This window comes from Myripristis murdjan, chromosome 16 (assembly GCF_902150065.1).
Source record: "Myripristis murdjan chromosome 16, fMyrMur1.1, whole genome shotgun sequence".
NCBI classification, from domain to species: domain Eukaryota; kingdom Metazoa; phylum Chordata; class Actinopteri; order Holocentriformes; family Holocentridae; genus Myripristis; species Myripristis murdjan.
The window spans coordinates 22,290,457-22,304,641 of NC_043995.1; the positions used below are offsets into that span (position 1 = coordinate 22,290,457).

Genomic DNA, 14,185 nt, shown 5'->3' on the forward strand with positions numbered 1-14,185 from the left:
AAAATGACTCAGTTTTATTCACATCATAAATGGAACAGCTGCTGAAATCAAAACACATCCGACTTACAGCCGGTAAGTCACAAAGTGAAAAGATGAAAAGATGAAAAGACTGAACACTTAAGTTTACAGGCATCAAACCTCTGGCCCTCCAGAACTTATTAACCCTCCTGTTAAATTCAGATTTACTAACACCTTTTTTTTTTTTTTTTTTTTTTTTTAATCAGTTGGGGTCAAGTAGATCCCAATCCAACACCGATGGGTACAACATGCATACATATTTATCCTTTAGGAAAAGTCATGAAATATGAAGAAAAAATAGTTTAATCATGTATTTAGAGAGATTAAACAGTGAATGGGGTCAAGGCAGGGGCGTGCCCTGTACCATCACGTATTTAAACAGCTGGAACTGGTTTTACTCATTAACTGAACATAACAATGCCATTGGGTGGACGCTTTCATCCAAAGGGTCTTACATGCTAACGTGAGGGGTTCAGTCTGTTACTACCACGCTGTATGTATGTCAACATTATTCATATTGTGTGTGTTAAGCAGTGTGGAGTGTTCAGCTCTTTATTCAGAGGTGAGGTGGTACAGCCCCTCTTACTGATACTCACCTGCTACACAAATAACCAAACCTGGTCATCAGTCTCACCTAATGAGTCACTGACATATGTAGGTGTGCTCAGCTACTGACATGACCTTTGCTCCTTAATTCAGACAATGCCACAGATGTTTTCATGAGAGAACTGTAAAAATATCTGGTTGAGGAAAAGAGAGCACATTTCCCAATATTTGAAGTGTTAAATGTGTTTAATGTCTTGGCAGACTCAATGAAAACATCTCTATGTTATGCTGATGGAGGATATAAAACAAGCATATTCTGTTTCATGAATGATGATGCTTGCAGTGCATTAAACATGAATGTTGTCAGTGGCCATAATTTTCATGATTTAAAAATACTGACATAAACTTGCATTGAGGAGATTCTCGCTAAAAATTACCCCATCTAATTATACAGACGTCTTAATTTGGATAAATTTGTACACAAAGATTAAAGCTCACTTGTAAGCACTGAAACCTATGAATTATTACCAAAATCCCTTAAATCCATATGTTTCTAAGAGGTGAGGCGATGTGTCCCCCAGACATACCTCACATTCCTCATGTCATAATTTGTCATTTTGCTAATTGGACATTTACAGCACTTCACCCAGGACGGTAAATGATAAACATAATAGACCCATTGTAGTTTGATGAGAGTGAACATGAAATAAAAACCAGGGACGCCTACAGATAAGAAAGAATGTTGTTGAATGGGTAGGGGGCTGGACGTGAAACATCCAAGTATAATAGAGCAGAAACAGAAAGAAAATAGTCAGACCACCGATGCGAAATGGGCAGGACAGGTGAAAGAACCGCTGCTACAGGCCTGCTGGTGCTGACTCTGATACAAGGTAGGATCAGCTACAACTAGTTGATTTGAAAAATTAAATTAGAAAATTTGCACTGGTAAAGGCCAGCTGAGAATGAAATGACACGTTACTGATAACATGATTCATGCTGCAAAATATTTTATGATCAGTTTTGCATAAAGCCACCGGTGTAGCCACCACAGCCCATATGCCTTTCGTGTGCAGGTGCACTGGCCTCCAGTGCCGTGAAGGTCCTGCCGTCTGTCAACCCTGCCAAAGTGGGAGACACACTGGTCCTTTCTGTGTCTCCTCCCACGAACCTGAAGAGTGGGAGCTGGGCAGTGGACGACTCCCTCATCCTGACCTGGGTGGGGGACCAGCAGGCCGTCTTCCCCAGCCACAATGGCAGGGTGTCGGTCGACCTCAGCACCGCCGCTCTCACCCTGAGCTCGGTCACTGTGGCCGACTCAGGGCTCTACATCGTGCAGAGCACCGACCCCAAGATCAAGGCGAATGCTACCATCACTGTTCTGGGTGAGACTAAACAGATGATACTCAAGAGTGGAAGCATCTGAAAACAATGCGTCTTTCTGCTGTGTAATTGTACATTAATTGAGTTATTCTGTTTTTTTTTTTTTTTTTTTTTTTTTTTTTTTTTTTTTGAATCAGCAGTTTTATTCAAGTATCTTTCAACTAAAGTATTGCACTTGCTACATTTTAAATCACATCCTGTACAGTACAGATGTTGCTGGCTCTTGGTGAGCATTGCATTGGAAACATAACAGTAATAATCTGACCAAATCTGGAGCTGTTCATTGCAAGCTTATTATGGTTAACTAAAACAAAATTAAAAACTAAAACTAGGTGTGAAAAAACATTTAAGCTCAACTGAATTAAAAGTAATAAACTAGACTTTAGAGCAGGAGGGGACTTACCATTAGGCAAAACTAGGCGGTTGCCTAGGGCCCCAAGTTCCTGAGGGCCCCATAAAACACCTCATACACTTATGGTTAATACAGTTATTACTTATTTGCGCACATTAATTATGTTTTTGATTAAAATACTTTCGCTAAAATGCCAGCAGAATGCTTATCGTATTATGTGTGTCTCGGGGCCCCTGTTTTGTGTGTTGTCCTCTCATCTCAGAGGGCCCCATGCCTGCCTTTGCCTTGGGCCCCAAATTTCTTAAATCCGCCACTGCTTTAGAGAACAATTAACTAACGAAACAACTAACTGAAATGATATTGAGCACGTACAAAACTAAAAACTAAATAAAATAAAAATGTAAAGAAATGTCTTTAGTTTCAGTCGTTGTCAATTTGTTAAAATTTGTCACCACAACAACATGAGAAGGCGTTGGTGCTGATGTTTATTGAAATTGGGACGTGACTGGGAGTCAACTGCCTTCACAAAGTGTGAATTGGAATACCTAAACTGAAAAAAAAACACCCCCATATTATAATCATAACAACAACAATAATAATAATAATAATAATAATAATAAAAACTAACTCACTAAAACTGATGCTGAAACCATTAAAAACTAAACTGAAGCCAAACATTTTCAAACAATAAAAACTAAACTGAAATTAGCAAAACTGCTCTATCTGGAAACTAACTGAAACTAAACTTTGAAAAAAAAAAAAAAAAGAAAAAAGAAAAAAAAAAGAAAACAGATGAATTGGTTCATTGTGAGCAGTCAGCTCATTGGGTAAAGAAGTTTTATTTTATTATGAGGCCTTCCTCTTATTAATAGAATCAATTTTGACCTGCTGCTTGTTTTCACTGCCAACTTTCAGCCAGGCTGGTCCTGACACGTTTGAAGAAACTGGACACTGTTGATCAAATATGACATGAAACTAGCTGTATGCTGGCTTGCCTGTGCTGCATGAGGATATTGGGAAATCAGACTGAACAACAAGTCTGAACAAACCATTTCCGTGTTAAAGTCACATGTCACAGGTTTGTTCACTATGTGTACATAACTTATGATGTAACACAAAACTATCAACACAGTCATATCATATTTGTTTAACAAGGTAAATCAGTTAAGAACAAATTCTTATTTGCAATGGTAGTCTGGCTAAAGACATCAAGTGTCTTGATAGAGAATTAGGGAAGAAGAGAAAAACAATAAGACAGGGAGGCAAAACAGCAGAAAATGTAACTGGGGAGGCACAACATCATCAACAAATGATGTGATAAAAGCAATGACAGCTTGCAAAACACAAACTGTACGGCAGCAGCAGAAGAAAACTTTGTCTGGTCACAGTGCTGAGGCGTATGTATGTTTGTGCAGACTGTTAACTTTTGCAATTGATTGTAGATACTGAAGCCGGAAGGACACACACACACACACACACACACACACACACACACACACACACACACACACAAGTATGCACGCACACAGAAAATGAGAAAAAGGTGCTGACAAATTGTTTTTACTGGTCTGTTTGTATGTGATTGGCCACTTAAATCTAGGAAGTTGAAGTTAGAGGAAGTTGTCTAACAGATCAAGGAGGCTGAACAGGATTCTTGTCTCTACCATGAGATTGTGAATTGACAGCTAGCACATGTAAAACAGTGGCTATCACAAACACCTGCATGCGTTTTAGTTTTGCTGCCCTTTTCCTCACATGACGCGTCCTTTGGATAGTTTCCGTTGATCTCTGCCTCTCTGTTAACCCCCTCCTCTCCTGGTCATTAGGGTACGCTTAAGCTCTTGTGTTCCTTATCAGAGGATGTTTCTGCTGTGTCTGTAACACCAAGCACTCATCTGGCTCTGGCTCCTCCCTGCTCTGTTGCTTAGCTGCTGACTTCATGGGTCAGGACAGTCTACAGCTTGATGAACACCATGATAAAGGTCTTACTCTCTGTCATCCACAGAAGCCATCTCCAATGTGACTCTGTGGGCTAATCAAACCAGCCTGCTGGAGTTCAACGATTCAGCAGTTCTTACCTGCTCTGTCTCCTCTGGCTCCTCCCCCTCCTACACCTGGCTGAATGGCAGCTCTGTGGTTACAGCCAGCGAGCGAGCTCAGATCACTGATGGAGGCTCCACTCTCACTATAGTCAATGTGACCCGCTACGACCAGGGACCGTTCACATGCAACGTGTCGAACGCTGTCAGCGGTGGAACAAGCCACTCTTTAAACCTTACAATCAGCTGTGAGTGGAATAAGATCGTTTCACAGGGATGATTCAGATTTATTGACACAAGGTGGAATGACTTACTGGCTACTTGTGACATGCATGAACACTGTCTCCAGAGGTGATTCCTGTGTTTGAATTTGCAGCTAATTGTAATGAACAGGGCAAGCTTATGACATTTTAAGCAGCAAAAGAACTTGCTAAACATTTTTAAACCATATCCCACAGCAAAATGCAACAATAATGTATACTAATGCTTGTGTCTCTTCTTTTCACAGACACTATCTTGGAGATATTTTGCTGATTAAAAAAATGCCACTGTATTACCACACACCGGATCCTGTTGTCAAACTGATTTTTATCACACAAGGCTGGTGTGAAACCACACTGATGAGATGCTTTTCTATTCTTACCACAGCCAACGTCTGAGTGACAGAAACTGAACATATGCTACTACTCCTGTACAATGCCAGAGATTACACTTCAAAGTGTGCAGTGCACGTGAACATCAGCTCGACTCTCGTGTTGGCTACCGCTCCACCTCCCACTCCAAAATATGACTGGCAGCTAGCTTTCAGTAGCAGAGCAAAAAGCTAAGTGTGGCAGAGCCTGTCTAGTGAGCCAGCATGTATAGCATTGGGGGCCTGGCTCTGTTTGATCTAAATGGAACAGAGCCTTAATTACTGTCATTAGTAAGTTTTTGATTGGCATGAAAATCTGTAGCCTCTCGGCCCGACGTGACACAAGTTTGGACACCCCTGATTTTTCTGGAGTTTCTGTACAGTTTAAATTGTTTGTCATCAGCCAGCCAGCTTGCTACCTGCTCGCTCGGTCAGTCCCCTCTGGAGATTTGGTCCATGCACTGACATCACTAGCAGTAATTAAGTCGTATCACCTTGTGTCAATACATTCAAGCTTTCCTTTTAATTATGATTCACTATCATCAGGCGTTTGCTTAACTAAGAAGCAAACCAATTAGATCATATACCGCTCAGGACAAGGTATTAGTCACATTGTCTAAATTAGTGTCTGTCTCCCCTCTTTTCTCTGTCTCTTACTCCCTCCCTCTCTCAGATGGTCCAGATGGCATGGACTTTACAGTGAATGGGCAGAACACTACTTCCTTCATTACTGGATCCAATTTGACCTTTTTCTGCTCAGCCCAGTCCAGTCCCCCAGCTCAGCTCCAGTGGGCTTTCAGAGGGGAGGCTGTGAATGGGACGAGTGCAGAGCTGGAGCTGTACGGTGTCACCGAGGACCAAAGTGGTCCGTATTCCTGCCTGGCCTTCAACAACAGGACCAACATGTTCAGCAATATCACCAAACATATCACCATAGCCAGTGAGTTTACTGATGAGTTTACTCCTTCCTTCCCTCCCTTTATCCCTCCCTCCATCCATCCATCAGTCTACAAGCTCATCCTTCCTTTGGTTTGTGTCTACAGAGTCTCCACTTTCAGGATCAAAACAGCAGACACTTAGTGTGTGGCTCCTGCCCTTCCTGTTATTGGCTGGATTCCTCTTCTCCTTGCCAGGCAGGTCTTACAGTTTAAACTCTCCAAAGTCATATATGCATTTCTGGCATTTACTGTAGTTAGACATATAGTTTTCTCTTAATATTTTCTCTCAGCACAGAGAGAAAAATAACTAAGAATGGTGTACCAACCACTTTCTATAAGCAGAAGACATAATGTCACATTTAACATGAATGTGATGCAGAAAGTGAGATAGTTCATGTGTAACAGGGATCACTTATATAGTGAGAGCTGATTCCTGCTGAGGTGTAACAGATTTTTGCAAAGTCACCTTTGCCAGTGCAGCTGACACGGTGAGTCAGCCTGCAAAAAGGAATGTACTCAAGAATAATATTATATCATCCAACCACAGTTAAATATTAATGGTAGCAGAATGTTTGAAAAAGGAGAAATATGTTAAACCACCGTGGTATCAGATGAAATAAACACTATTTTATCGTGTAAAGATTAGCAGATTGTGACTGATGACTTTTTTTTCGCTGCTTTTCTTTTACAGACTTTGGTGGGTCACTGAGCCAGATGCACTGAAGCTGTAAGCTGTGTAACATAGTGTATTCAATGGCATTTTTATGTATCTTATTATGGTAAATAAATAAATAATAAGTCATATGATGTGTACTTACTATTAAACACAGCATTTTATTCTTGGTTTTGGTCCTACACAAAACACATACGAACAACCATATATCTTGTGCAGTTTATACCTAAACTACATTTATTTTTTTATGCTTGTTTATTTGTTTTTAGGTTGAATCCAAGTACTTCAATTCACATGTATTCACATATTCACAGATGTATTGCACAATTGAGTAATAAATAATAAAATATTAATATGTGTAATGTGATTAAAAGTACTGATATCAAGTATTTCTATCCTTGACCTTTTAATATGTTCACTTAACAAACTATGAATGAAACTATGAAAAACTATGAAACTATGAAACTGTACTTAAAGTTGTCACAAACTACACAACCACAAACCCCCAAACAAAACAAGGGTAAATGCAGGTATATCAAAATAAAGGCCTCCATGATATAAAAGAATTGTTTCTTCTAATTTTCAACAAGTCTCATTATATTTCATAAATAATGATAGAGAAGTTGTGGTGGAGCTGTGCACAGTTTTATCCCACAGTATGTTGTATGTCATGAGTATATTTCATAATATCTTCACTGCATGACGCAATTATTTAAGTTAGATAACAACATGTTTGAGGAAAAGGTGATAAAAAAACACAAAAAGCAGCAACACACCTTCATTTTGCAGTGGCCAATTTCAGTCAAAGCCTTGAGGTGTGGCTGTAACGATGTTGAAATGTCTTATTTTGTGTGGCTGAACAGAAAACAGGTCCTACTGATAGTCTGTTCCCTCTTTAAACTACGTGTGTGTCCACTAGGATTAAATCTTGGCTGAGCTTTCTTTAAATGTACGTCATATATCCACTCTCCTATGACAAATATTGAACAGAAATGAGCACGGACCTTTCCTTTATGATATAAGATAGAAGAGTGGTACTTTTATAAAGCCAGTCTTACAGAAAAAAAATCGTTATTCGTTTCCTCTTAACTTTATAATTTCTTGTTTTAATAATTAATTTTTACCTTTTTTTTTCCAATGTGTTTTCCATTTTAGTCTTGGCTTTTATGTATTACTCTTTTAATCTTGCACATTTGTATTATAAACCCTTCTAAGGGTCACTTTGAATCAACTCCTGTTGTTTTAAATGCACTATATAAATAAAGGTGACTTAACTTGACTTTGTTCTTGGATAGATAAACTACTCTGTTCAGCCTTAATGTTTAACTACAGGCCTGCTTGGAGTACTGTCTTCACCACTGACATGTTCAAAGGAGTAAACATAATTGGTGATTGTGTGTGTATGTGTGTGTGTGTGTGTGTGTGTGTGTGTGAGAGAGGGAGAGAGAGAGAGAGAGAGAGAGAGAGAGGGAGAGGAGAGGGGAGGTAGACAATAAGTTAGAGATTGTTTTGTTGCTTTGGCGATGTGCAAGCATCTATGCTGTGCTCTGAATTGAAACTGAGACCCAGAAAGAAAGATGGCCGGGGGAAACTGAGGGACAGAGGTACAGACGCTCCATTGTCCTCTATCAGGGCCCTGTCAATACTGTTGGCGGGGAAGCAGCCCATTAGCAAACACACTCAAACAAAGCTATGCTTATGGACCCAGAGTCTGTGATTATATATACCAAGTTCCCTTTTCAAACTGGCAATTTTTTTTTTTTGTTGTTGTTTTTGGAATGAGTGGGTGTCACAGTTTGAATGTTTTGAGAAACTGTGTCAAGTGTGTCTACATTTCACATCAACGAAGAACCACATGCATCGTGAGGGGTCTGTAGAGTAGGATTTCACAGATCTTGAATAGCTACGTGCCCCAGTTTCCACCTTCCTGCTTAATTGGTTGTAAATGGCAGAATGACACAGGTTTCCAGTAATCCTCATGGTCACTCCCTGTTGTGTACCCATAGGCCATGGCGAAACAAGGTGTGGCCAGGACTGAGTGGCATGGTGATGGCTGACCAGGTGCAAGTATTTGCATCATGAGAATGGAAACCTGTGATATGATACAGGACAAATATTTGCAGATCAGAAGGCAACTGTGACCATGCAGTATCAACAGATTTGAAGTTATCAGAGTAGAGTGAAGTCCATTTAGCTCCCAGGAAAGTGCTGCTCATTTCTTACCACAAAGACCACAACTGAAACAATAGTATGGAGTCTTTATTGGGGTCTGTTCTAACCATGGCAATAATAACCTTTGCATCAGGTAAGGCTGAGTTAGTCACAATTTTGTCTTTTTTATCATTATGTTTATCCTCAGTTGTATGAATTCAGATAATTGGCTTATTCCAGTTAATATACCGACAACGTTCATGTGGGGATAATAAATGCTCAGAGGTAAAACCGGGCAGTGCTTGACTAAGAGTTTTATGATCCTCTCTTTTCAGATCATGCCTGTGGCCAGGAGATATATGCCTCCGAAAACCCTTTACCTGTAGGCAGCAATGTCACACTTTCCAGCCAAACCACCTTCACTGCAGGGACATGGGACCACAATAAAAATCTTATCGTTTTATTTTATCCAAGGAATTTTTTCATCGAAGCACCTTGGAAGGACAGGGTTACGTTCAATTATACCACCTTAGAGCTGTCCATAAGATCATTGCAGCTGGCAGACTCGGGACTGTACATATTACAGGGAGAAAATTTTAATGGTCAGCTCACATTGTCAGTTCAAGGTAAGTGACCTACAACTGCATTGCTCTCACTTCTTATACTCTAACTATTCACTCAAACTCATATTCCTGCATTCCATACATGCATACAAAGCAATGTACATGTCTCTCCATCTGTCTCTCTCTCTGTCGCACACACAGACACACAATCACATATACACACAGTGCACACACCACTGAAACCTTCCTCTGTCTGTCTTTCTCCCTCGCTCTCCATCCATGTATGTCTGTCTTATCCTGCACTTCCATTGTGAAGCTTGCTAACATTCATTAAACTGTAGTGAATAGCTAACATTTACATATACCAATGTTTTCTTTTTTCTTTTTTTTTTTTATCTCTTAGCTTCTCAAGACACCTGTGCAAACAGTAGTGCAGGGTGTGAATCTACAAAACTGTAGCACTATGATCATCTTTTGTTTCATGCCTGCTACTGAGTAGAGCTGTGCAAAAACACTGATACTGCTGGGTATCATGGTATTATTTTTCGCAATACTGAATCAAGTCTATATCTTTTGCGGACTTCAGTTTTAGTTGATTTTAATGCACTGTGTTAAGTAAGTACATTGCGATGATTCCTTTTTAACTGAATGGATAGGACATTTTGACTTAAATCATTCTGAGTGAGCTGCATTTTTATTTTATAGGATGTATTACATAGGACAATACCATTGTTTTTAAATGTTTGGCCCATTTACTAGAGTTTACTCACATATTACATGTCAACAAACCATTTTGCAAATCATGTGTGGATACTTAAGATTTCAAAACATACAATCAAAAACCCATGATTTTAATATTTAAATTTTTAGTTGAAACACCAGCGTTATATGTTATGCTTCGACAGTTTGCAAAGTAGCCACCATCCACAAACCATGAACTTATCATTCACTGTGTAAATCAAACATTTCCTCAGGAACTATTTCCTGGCAGAGGGAGCGTTTCACTCCGCCCAATTTCAAGTCACCAAAACACAACAGTACTGCTGCTTTAGGAAAACTAATGTGGATGATTTTATTACAGGTTGCAGTGTGTTGTAATATATTGTGATATAAAGTGTATATGACCCATGTATCACAATACACATTGTATCATGAGGTCCTTTTCCAATACCTGACCTGACAACAGAGGGAGCACACTACGTTGTTTGTCCTTATCCTAATGCCACAGTGAATTCAATCAGTTGCAAAAAAACTTGATAAATGTCTCGCTCTGTCTTCATCCACAGAGCCCGTTTCTAACGTGACCCTGAGGGCAAATGAAGTCAATTTGGTGGAGTTCAATGATACAGCAGTCCTGGTCTGCTCTGTGTCCAACGGCTCCTCCCTTTCTTATGTGTGGCTGAACGGCAGCTCTGAGGTTACAGCCAGTGAGGGAGTTCAGCTCAGCGATGACAACTCCACTCTCACGATAGTCAGTGTGACCCGCTACGACCAGGGACCGTTCAGATGCAACGTCTCCAACGATATCAGCTATGAAACCAGCAAGCTTGTACATCTGAACATCAGCTGTGAGTTTACACTAAAAACATGGTAATTAACATTGTTCCTATCCTAATAAAAATCCCTGAAACAGCTTTGCTCTTCTGTCACTGCCAGATGGCCCAAGTGACCCGGAGATAAGGGTTATGCCCATGAAGGACGCCTACAGAACAGGATCTGACATCACACTGACATGCTCGGCGGAGTCCAACCCTGCAGCGAAGATCCAGTGGCTCATTGATGGAACACATCTCGACCAGTTTGGCTCACAGCTTCACCTGGAGCACGTTCAGGAAAACCAAACAGGAAGTTACAAATGCCTGCTTCACAACACCGTCACATCCAGGTTCTCCAGCGCGAGTGCGATGATCAGGATTGTGGGTAAGAAGAAAATTAATCTTTCCTATAATATAATAACTGTTAGTTGTAAAGTTTTAACATTTGTTGGAGGATATAAAGTATTCATTCAGCTCATGTATAGTAGGTATGAACCAGTGTGTTTGAAATTTAATCAGTTTCATTTCCTCCACAGAGCCAATATCAGCAGTTGTGGTGAATAATGTTGGCAGGCCGCCGATACTGAACGAGTCATTCACTCTGCACTGTGAAGTGACTGGACCAGTAGACTACATTCACTGGTGGAGAAATGGTGAAATCATCTCCATTAGCAACACAACAGCCCTTATTATGGGCAACAACACTTTGACACTCAACCCAGTCCAGCATTCAGATAATGGAGATTACCAATGTGAAGCTTTTAATGCTGTGAGCAACATGACCAGCCATATATACACAGTCATTGTAAACTGTGAGTATGCCCATCTATCTATCTATCTATCTATCTATCTATATATATATATACTGTAGGTACAGATACATACACAGTGCAGTACCATGTAGGTTACCAGACTTTTGGAGAAAATGCAGGGTAAACTATGTTTGTGGTTTACAGACAAATACTTAACTCAGACTTAGTCCAGCATCTCAGAAATTAAAAACCCCTTTAATTTATGGGAGAAATATAGCCCCACACATTGATATATTCTGTCCTGGTTGCACTGAAATCGCTCATGTGCAACACACTAGCATATCAACGTTGTTTTCAGATTTTTTCTACCAATATTAAACTATTGGTAGCATGATTTCATAGTATAATTTACATTTTCAGAATTCTCTGCAATACTTTTTACTAAAATCGATATATATTTACCAGTAAATTGCGATCTGGAGACAGTTCCAGTCAGGGACAAAGAAAACAGGGATGTCTGGTCTCCCTTTTACATATGGATGTATACAAAAACACAGAAATATGCAAAAATGTAACCTATTTACTCAACTGTTTGACATTAAAAGATGGACCAGAAAAACCAGTGATCACAGGACCATCCATGGCCCTGGCGGGACGATCCGTGACCTTCAACTGTTCATCCTCCTCTTATCCTGCCAGCCACTTCAGCTGGTTCTTCAATAGCTCCCAAGTGGTTAACACCTCAGAGTTATTAATTGGACCTCTGACCATGAGCATGAGCGGGAAGTACGTCTGCATGGCCCACAACAACATTACCGGCCACAGCAGCACTGCCTACAAGAAGCTCACCGTTTTGGGTAAATGATTGTGCTCACTGTCACCTAATGCAACACTGCCATTAATTTTCCATCAATCAGAATCAATACAGGACAATCAACAGATTAATCTTAATCATACACTGGGGTTGCTGTTCTGCTTAATGGCTGCAATCCTCTTATTTTCCACAGCTCCAGTGACGATGACATCAGTAAAAATTGCTGGAGTTCAGCCAATAGTGAACCACACTTTCACTCTGACTTGTCAAACCGCTGGAAGCGTCGAGTCTATCCACTGGATGATGGATGGTTTGCCGCTGCATGCTGACAGCAGGAGAAACTTTTCAATGGACAACACCTCTCTCACCTTCTACCCAGTCCTGCGTTCTGACAACGGATACTACCAGTGTGAGGCGTCCAACCAATTCAGCAACTTGACCAGTAAAAACTTCATGCTGCAAGTCATTTGTGAGTACCAAACACAGCTTAACGTTGAGCCCTTATATTTTTGGTATCAACATGGAACAATTTCTAAACCATAGAAAAATCCATTTTTTCCTATTTCTTTCATTTTTGTTTGCTTGTGTATTTCGTTTACTCCTGTGAATAACTGGCTAAAAGTCACGTCAAGATATTTCCAGCACAGCTACAATAGAGATAAAGAGAAAAAAGTCAGATATCTAAAACCTCAACAGAATCATCAGGTTTTGATACTGCTGCTACCGCTTTCTCCACCTACACATTTCACCCAAAGCTGAAGGCAACACACTCATGTTGATTCTATGTGGGCTGACAAAAAGTAATTTTAGGAAGTGCAGGAAACAGAAGTTGACATTATAAGGCAGACTGAGTGGAGACTGGGCACATTTAAAAAGTGAATCACACTGTTTCATCATCACCAGAAAAAACCTGCAGGTTGATGATACAGTATATAATGGTGTGAGAACATCTGAAGGTGAAATTTTACTTTTAATGCACTGTATTACACTGTATGAATGAATTTCAAGGTACTTAAGATCATTTCTATATGTTCAGATGGACCAGACAAGCCCACCATTACTGGACCAGCATTCGCGACGGCAGGACACAGTGTCACTCTCAGCTGCTCAGTGTCATCACATCCTCCCAGCCATTTCAGGTGGTTCTTCAATGGCTCCATGGTGGCCAACACGTCAGAGTACATAACGGGTCCGCTTTCCTCAAACATGAACGGGAAGTACGTCTGCATGGCCTACAACAGTATCACTGGCAGAAACAGCACAGCCTACAAGATGCTCACAGTACTTGGTGAGTACCAGATGACCGTTTTAATGTTTTCTCATTTACAAACAGGAAAGATAAAAATCCAAGAAAATGCTATGAATTCATGCCGTGCTCTGTCCTTGTCTCACAGACCCAATAACAGATGTACGAATAGAAACACCTTCGAGGTCCGCCATTGAAGGTCACTCATTTACCCTAAACTGCAGTGTGACTGGACCTGCTGAGTACATTCATTGGACGAAAAATGGTGCACCGCTGTATGCAAACAACAGAATTGTCCTCTCAATGGGTAACAAGACGGTCACTCTCAACTCAGTGGAGAGTAATGCTAGTGGCGACTACACATGTACAGCTATCAATGCTGTGAGCAACATGACCAGCATGCCATATACGCTCCTTGTGAACTGTGAGTATCAAAACTCATAGATTTATCTAAGCAGCAAATTTAAAGTTAAAATGACAGATTTTTAAAAGGAATGACTTTTTATTAACACTGAATGAGTGATGCCACATAGTTTTACAAGCTGCT

General features: G+C 40.3%; 2 protein-coding genes across 2 annotated transcripts; both read left to right on the plus strand.

Moving 5' to 3' along the window:
* The first annotated feature begins 1,393 nt into the window (after positions 1-1,393).
* On the plus strand, positions 1,394-6,627 carry LOC115373652 (carcinoembryonic antigen-related cell adhesion molecule 5-like). Its single transcript, XM_030072146.1, has 6 exons — positions 1,394-1,454; positions 1,638-1,946; positions 4,302-4,583; positions 5,640-5,906; positions 6,010-6,099; positions 6,596-6,627. Exons 1-6 carry the CDS (start codon positions 1,394-1,396, stop codon positions 6,625-6,627), a joined length of 1,041 nt encoding a protein of 346 aa, XP_029928006.1.
* A 1,959-nt stretch (positions 6,628-8,586) lies between these two features.
* On the plus strand, positions 8,587-14,082 carry ceacam1 (CEA cell adhesion molecule 1). The gene is made up of 8 exons (XM_030072147.1): positions 8,587-8,599; positions 10,578-10,859; positions 10,948-11,211; positions 11,363-11,638; positions 12,184-12,435; positions 12,586-12,861; positions 13,429-13,680; positions 13,787-14,082. Exons 1-8 carry the CDS (start codon positions 8,587-8,589, stop codon positions 14,080-14,082), a joined length of 1,911 nt encoding a protein of 636 aa, XP_029928007.1.
* Positions 14,083-14,185: the final 103 nt, after the last annotated feature.